Raw genomic sequence first — 8,106 nt, 5'->3', positions numbered from 1 at the left:
CTGGCCTGCCTCCTGTTTCCGAAAATAAAATTTTATTGGAAAGCACCTGTACCCATTAACGTGTCCACTGTCTATGGTTTCTTCCACGTAGAGTTGAGTAAGTGACCACAGAAACCATCTGGCCTAAAAAGCCGAAAATGTTTTCTGTTTCTTTAACAGAAAAAGTTTGCCAACCCTACTTTTAGATGAATGAGAGGGCTAATAACCGTTAAGTGTCCGTGACGGTGACTATTCACCTGGGGAACCCACCCGGGAAATGAATTCTGGTTTTGCCCTTGTTAGATCTGTGATCTCAAGCAAGCCACTTGCTGTCTCTGCATCTGTAAAATGGGGAACCAAGTAAGAAGGGAAAGAGAAAGTGAGGCTCCTGTGCCTGATTTGGAGCAACTATTCAGTAGACCTTCATTTCCCTACCTAAATCCCATATTGCGGAGAGCTGGCAATTTTCCCTGAGGGGTGGGGGGGTGGAGAACATTGTGGTTCTTCACTCTCAGTAATCAGATTTAAGAGTATCCACAGTTTTCTATTGTGTTCCTATTGTAACTTTTGCTTGAGCTTCCATACAATAAAGTTTTGTGTTTAACATGGGAGGAGTACAGTTAAACATTCTTTTTTAATATTCCCAGCTTGAAACTTTCATTTTTAAGAAATCGAATTACTCAGGGTCCTGTTTAAATATTCTTTTTGCACTATAGCCTGTATCAGCCATTGATAAATATAGCCAGCTTCCAAAACCGGAGGTTAGTTTCATTTTAGATGGTTTTAACAGACGATATTGCCATCTTGCTGTCGTGGTGGCTCTCTGTGTGACAGTGGACTCTGAGATCCGTAAAAATCCCGCTGACCTTTCTATTCCCCTGTGTAACATAATGATCGTGTAGTGCTTGTGAAATCACAGTAGGTCTGCTTACCCACTGAAAATATACTCGATTGGTCGGATCCTGTAAAGCAGACTTGGGCTCGGGTCTTTCCAGAGGGACTCTCTTCCCACTCTGATTTTCTGGGACCTGGGCTGATTCGCTGACAGAATTGTCCTGAAGACACCTGGCCAGGGACCTCTCCTCACCAGCGTCCACTGAGAACAAGTGCCCTTAGAGACTCTTTTTTTTCAATCCTCAAATTCTCTGAGTCCAAGTCTGTCAGAGGACAGAAAGTTTCACAGTAGCATAAAAAGCCTGAAAAGCCAAAAAATCATAACTGGTCTCAGTGGCCAGACCAGCTGCCCTGCATATCCTTATCGCAGGTTTCGGCTTTGTAAATTAATTCGTCTGCAAATAGTGCCCTGTCTCCAGCTGCAGTTTCAACACTGGAGCGCTGGTTTCTTAAGGATTTAAGTTTAAAGTCAAGGGCTTCCTGCCCTAGGTGTTACAAATAAGTAGTGTCGTTTTCTTTTCGCTCCGAGTTTGTTCATCCAATCATAGTCCGGTATGCAAATAGACCTTAGCCCGTGCAGATAAAAAGGAACAAATAAAGCCAAGTGCTCTATCAGAACCAAATCGCTGAGGCTGTCACCTGTGTTCCAGGAGCCGAACCAGAAATGTCGTCCTCAGGCATGCCAGACTTACCTGTCCCACTCACCAATTTGACATATAAATATACGAAGGTTAGTACAATTTATATTTGCTGCTTTGCCTCAGGTTTATAAAAACTACATGTGTTGAAAGCATAAAAGGTCAATGTGAGTAAACTTGTGCAAAGAGCCCTTGGCAAATACAAAAATAAAAGGTTTGCAAAATGCAGGTTTGGGCTTAGGGTCTTGATCGGATAATGATTTCTAAATCATATCAGGCAACGTTTCATAAGTTTATTTCTTAAAATATGTCTAAGTGAAAGAAAGTCTCTTCTGTGTGAAAGGTTCTTGCCCCAGGGTTCAGTGGACTTAACTAAGCAGTTCTATTAATTTCAGCATTGCTCAGCATGTATGATAAGAGAGGCAAATGCTTACTAGAAAAACTTACTGGAAAGAGCCAAACAAATAGGAAATGATTTTTTTTTCTTTAAAGGAGAAACCACATGCTGAAGTAACATGGTTTTTCTATATGTTTAGTGAGTGTCAAAATCAAAGGACCTACCTCTGACAATTTGATGAAAGTTACTGTTTCAAAAACTCCAAATGGACTTGCATTATTTAGCATATTTGGGGCAAAGAAAGCATTCTTATTTCTCTCTTCAGCCAAGTTTGTTGCCATTGGAGCAGATGCATAATTGTTAACTGATAAATATTTAGAGAAACAAGAACAGGAGCCAGATCCAGACTTAAAAAATCCACAAGCTAGGGAGAAGAGGAAATGGATCCTGTTTGAGTCATTCAAAAGTATCTCTGAACTTTGTTTCACATTGTTATATGCCTGCTCTCCTGTCAGAGTCTAGAACTCCCAGAAAAAACAGACAAAACAAGCAAACAAACCAATCTGAACAAAATCACTGAAAATTGGTTTTATGGTACACTGCCAAAAGCAAGGTAAGAAAGGAACCCTTCCAACTCAAGGAGAGCCATTTTGCCTTCCGAATTAGCCAATGAAAAATCAATAGCAATATAATTTCATGATAAAGTAAAAGCCCCGCTAGTATTTATTTACTCCCTTACTTGTAACCATGGATGGTTTTGAAATCCTAAGGTCGGTTACATTTTCATTTTCATAAGCACAATGAGGAAATTGCTCGGCTGACTTGTTCTTTTCCTGAGGAGAGTGTCTGCAGAGATCAGATTGTGCCTTTAACATGGTTGATCAGCAGCTATAAGGTGTAGTAAGGTATTATTTTTATGAGGCTTTATTGAAAAGGAAAACATTTTTTTTTCATTTAATTTTACTCCAAATGAGAACATGGGAAATGTGGCCAGTCCATACCCTACAACAATTTGCCCTTGGCAAACGTGTGCCTGAAAAGACAAGATGCCGGTCTTCCCAACTTTCTTACTCCAAATTGGTCATTCACAAGAAATTTCGATCTAAAGCAGGCACATTTTAGAATGCATTTCATAAACATCAAAATCATTGGCAATGACTGAAAATTATCTCATTACTCTTACTACAGAGCCTTTTTTTTTCTATGAAAATACTTGGGAAGATATTGTGGTAGTCTGAATGTCACATTTTTAAAAATCTGGCTTTGCAGAAGTTTGCAGTCTTCTCTGTACGTGTATCTTGAGGAAGCTCTAAAGTGAAATAGTCTTTCTACTAAATTATGCTTCATTTGGTAGCTATAAATTGAGCATGTAAGAAACAGTAACAGGCAAGTGAGATGGTCCTTAAAATCTAGCATGCAAACACAGATCTAGTGATCCTTTAACACAGAGAGATGTTTTTAAGATTGGAATCTGCTGTTCGCTTCAAAGCCATTAGATGAGAACACCCCTCTAAGGAAAATGATGGACCTAAGTGTTCAAAAGAAGGCACGATTCAAAGAGCAGCCATTTGCTTTTGCGTTTAAGAACTTTCTGGGTAGAAACACCCAATGCAAGTGAGTGAATTTTGACTGCTCATACATCTTCTTTATAAATCTGTTCTGCTCAGATAGCATTTTATTGTCTGATTTATTGGTTACAGCATTTTCACACTTGGGAGGACAGCAGTTATGTATGTAATTAAATCTAAATGGGCGAGCTTTTTCAAATGCCTTTGCATTTGCTTTTTACTGTGCCCCACTGAAGAATTGTATTGGATTTGCACTTGCAAGAGGGGTTGGAAAAACGACAGTTATTCACTAAGTTTCCCGGTTGCAAACCAAGTAAGCAAGGATTTTATAGTGTCTGTGGAATTACCTTCTATGGCCAGCCCCTAAACTCTATTATTTTTCTCTTACCATGCTAATGTCCTTTATTATTATCTCTAGAAATATATTGGTCCTTGGGGCAAGGAGGAGGGGAGAGACAAGCAGGGTTGAGTAACAGAAAATTATTACAGCTATGGTAGAACTACATGCTCTCAAATTTGAGACTGCTTTTCACGCAAAGGAAGTCATTGTTGCATATCTTTTATGACTTACTCTCTAGTACAGTCTGATTAGGTTTTTATTGTTGTTGGGGTGGATGAAACAGAGATCAGGGTTAAGAAATCGTTTCTAAAATGATGCAGATGTTTTTAGGGTTTAAAAACTCAATAACATCATTATAAATCCACATAAACTTGGATCCCGTTTCTAACCTTTTTCCCCTTTCCAGGTCTAAATGAATCCCACATCTGCCAGATCATCCATTTTATTGAGCCTTTAAATGAAGAGCTCCTTCAAAACTTATGTGATCATTGGGCAAACTACATTACCTTTCTCTGCCTCGGTTTCCTTATGTGTAAAATGGGAATAATAAAGGTCCCAATTTCCTAAGGTGGATGAAAGCATTAAATGAGCTTAATGCATATAAAGCATTTGAAATAGTGCCTGACACATGGGAAGTGATTGATTAACATTGGCTACCCCAGTCCTATTTCTTTTTCTGAATTCTTTCCAATTTTCCAGAATCCTCTTTTACTCAGCCTTTCCAAGACCTATTTTCTCTCGTGAGTGTTCTTCTCATCTCGTTCTTTTCTCCTAGCTTTCTTGCCATTCTTTCTTGCACAGTCATGCCCCACCTGACAAGGATCTCATTGGTGCAAAGTTCCAAGAATTTATCCAGGATTTCAGGGATCAAAAATGTTCTCTTAAACGATTCGGTAATTTCATTTTCTGTCCTCCCTTCACAACACTATTTTTTTTTAACCTTAATAAATTAAAAAAAAAAAAAAAGACAAATAGAAAATTCAAGAAGACAAGCTTTCTCAGACAGGATTAAAACCCCAAAAGTTTAACTTAACTCCTAAACTTAACTCATTGAACATTAAGATGTTCCTACTAGAAAAGATTTTCATCTGCTAATGACATTTCATAAACTGACAGACACGGGCACATACACACAGGAAATAATCACAGCTAAAATTCATTGTGTTTACTCTATACCAATGACTGCTTAAGTTCTTTGCAATGACTCTATTTACTTCTCAAGATAATCCGATGAGGAGGTTCCTCTTCCTGTTTTGTAGATGAGGAGACTGAGGACTAGAGTGACTAGGTAACTTGCCTTAAATCATACAGCTAGAAAGTGACAAAACTAGACTTCGAATGGGGGCAGTCTGAGCTCTCCCACCAAGTGGCTTGTCTAAGATCAACACTGTTACAGGGGGATGTGGACTTGCTGGAATCTTATTCTGTCCTTCTTTATTCTGACTCTCTTTTGTCCATTCCTGATTCCTGGAGGGGACATGACCATGAGGCTTTCCAGCTGCCGCTCAGCTGTTCCCAGGCCAACAGGAAGAAGTTGGCCGCCAACTTAGAAAAAGAGGGGAACAATAAGGAAGCCTGGAAGCAAACAGACATTCTGGTTTGATTGAAAAGGTGGGGCTTGGGCTGGGAGAGGCGCGATGTAGAGGATTTGGAAAGAGGTGTGCCATTTCTATGGGAACTGTGTTTTTTCAGCTCCTACGGAGTAACTTTTGGGTGGAGTAAGAAATTACTTTCCTAGATTTCTGGTATGGTTGTTTAACACATCGCAGTTAGATATCTTTTTGATAGGGAAGAGTGATGAATCATTGCATATCATGTGCTAGGCACCATTATGGCCTAGCGATTTTAGATTCTTACAGCAAACAAATTCAGGCCCCGTGCATTTCCCACTACCCCATTCTCTGCACTCCCATCTCCTGTTTTTCCTTCCATGTAGTTAACAGGTCACTGAATAACCACTCTGTGCTTGGTCTTATGGTAGAAGAAGGCTAATAGGGTTTAGGGAGCTTATGTTCCTGGAGGGTGAAGAAAACAAGCAAGTATGTGAATACCTGAATCATAAATTATGGTAAATGCTAGAGAGGGCAAGTGAAAGCTGAGAAATGAGGGTAAGAACTCTCTTTCCATGGGCTTTTAGGGAAGGTCTCTTTAAGAAAGGGACATTTAAGGGGCGCTTGAGGGATGCAGAGCACAAAGTGACCGTGGAGAGCCCAGGCGGGCGACGGGGGGGCGGGGGACAAAGATCCAGAAGTAATGGCAACTGCAAAGATGTTTGCGGCCAAGAGCCAGCTGCGTTCACAGAACTATCAAAAGGGCTGCCGTGACTGTCATAAAGTTGCCCCAACTGTCGTAAAGTTGCCCTGGCTGTCGTAAAGTGAGGGAGGCTGAGAACAGACCAGGTGAGGCTGGAGATAGAGGCTGAGGCTGGACGGCGCGGTGAATTTTGTAGGAGGGAAACCACACCGAGGGGTGCTTCAAACAGGGCTTTCATTTGGGAAATGTTTTTAACTCCTTTCTGGCTGAAGCCATATTTTGTTTGCTTTTGGCTTGGAAGCAGATGGACAAATAGCCGGCTGATTGGGAGGTACGGTGGCTTAACAAGACAAAACTGGGCTTTGAGTTCCAGCTCTTCTACTTATTTAATGCTATGACCTTGGCCAAGCTTCTAATCTCCTTGAATTTCAGTTCCCCTGTCTGTAAATTGGGAATAATAATAACTACCTTGGAAAGTGGCCTGAGAATTAAGTGAAGTAATTTGTGGAAAACGCCCAGTGCTTATGAGGCGCTTGGTGCAGGCTCTCTTTAACCCTCTCCTGCCCAAGATGACTCCCACAGTTCTCAAATTATTCCCCTCCCAATGTACGTGGAATGGATACTTGCAAGGCTTGCCATAGTTTAAAACTGCTTTCATCTATTGATCTCATCTGAGGCTCATAATGAGCCACTGGAAGAGTTAGAACATGTTAGTAGTGTCCCATTTTAAAGCTGAGGAACCTGAGTTTAGAGATGTTAGGTGATTTGCTCCAGGTCACACAGCCCTTAGGAGGCACATACTAAAAAACCGTGGTAGTACTAAAATCCCACTGGATTGTCAGTAACAAGTGATTTCATACCTATCGCTTCATTTGTACTGTTCATCCCTTACTCCGATTGAGAGAGTGGAAATTTGGATGATGTGGGAAGAGGTATGATTTAGGCACTAGATCCCCAGACAGATGGTCCAACAAGAGAGAGATACCCTAGAGTAGCACTTTTCGAATTTGAATACGCACGTGAATCAGGGAGGCTTCTTGTTGAAATGAAAATTCTGATTCTTTTGGCCTGAGGTGAGGTATGAGATTCTTCATGTCTAACAGGCTTCCAGATTTTGCTGATGCCACTCCAAGAGTGGTCTGTTGACCAGCAGCAATGGTCCAATAGTTTAGGGTCAACCTCATATTTTTACCTGCAATGACCACCATCTAGTTGCTTAGGGACCAGACTTCCTCTTTCTCTCAGAAACCCATTCACAACCAGCCAGGTCAGATTCACTTACCTTCCCCTTCAGAGAGTGCCTGAGTCCAACAGAAACCAGATGGTGGTCACAAACCCATGGTGGGACCAACCATTGATTTTGCTCCTGAGAGGTAACCCTTCACTGCAAATGCAATGTTTTAGCTTTTCTCCAAGGACTGGTGTCTTGGCAAATTGTTTTGTTCTATGGCACCTGCCTGCTTCAAGGAACCTAATCAATAGCAATCCTAAAGTAAATAACATGCTCTAAAGATCACATTAGCCCAATTTCATAAGGAGTCTCACTACTGCAAGTGTTCATGTGATTTCTTTAAACTGGACTTCACTTACTGAATTTGTCATTAACTGCTTGCCAGAATGAGAGGGCTGGATGAGAAAACTGTTAAGGATTATGAGAAACAGCTCCTTTGAAAAGGAACCCAAAGTTAAGGTAATGCCTCTGAAATGGCATGGGTAATCCTTGGAATGATATAATACAGATCTGCATAAAAGAAACCTCATGGGAATACAGACATTGATAAAATGGTGATACACTGGTCTCAAAGTAGCAATTATCTGGCTTGGGGTGGTGGTGGTGGTGGCGCTTTGGGTTTTCATGACACTAGTGTAATTGTGGCTAAATATCTTATACATTCACCAAATTTCAGTAGCAACATAGAGCCATGTTCAAAAGAACAGGAGCAGCAGTTGTTTCATGATTAAAACCACTACTAATAGACAAATCAGAGAAGGAGATATTTGTGTGACCCCGGATTCCAGAACATGGTTATGTCTTGAGTACATGTGTGTATCAAAACCTCCCACAACCATTGTTTGCAAGGGATGTAAAGTTTTTCA

At 40.7% G+C, this 8,106-nt stretch overlaps 1 protein-coding gene across 1 annotated transcript in view; it reads left to right on the top strand.

Moving 5' to 3' along the window:
• Positions 1-1,494: 1,494 nt before the first annotated feature.
• Positions 1,495-8,106, top strand: part of ALDH1A1 (aldehyde dehydrogenase 1 family member A1) — a 53,834-nt gene continuing 47,222 nt past the window's right edge. The window contains exon 1 of the mRNA XM_028089092.2: positions 1,495-1,603. Coding sequence (XP_027944893.1) covers positions 1,538-1,603 — 66 coding nt within the window. The 5' untranslated portion in view covers positions 1,495-1,537. The remainder of the gene's footprint in view (positions 1,604-8,106) is intronic.

Source organism: Eumetopias jubatus, unplaced genomic scaffold (genome assembly GCF_037043125.1).
Source record: "Eumetopias jubatus isolate StellerSeaLion01/CBP00866 unplaced genomic scaffold, mEumJub1_p1.0 scaffold_15, whole genome shotgun sequence".
In the NCBI taxonomy this organism is placed as follows: domain Eukaryota; kingdom Metazoa; phylum Chordata; class Mammalia; order Carnivora; family Otariidae; genus Eumetopias; species Eumetopias jubatus.
This window is presented reverse-complemented; position numbering and strand designations above follow the sequence as displayed.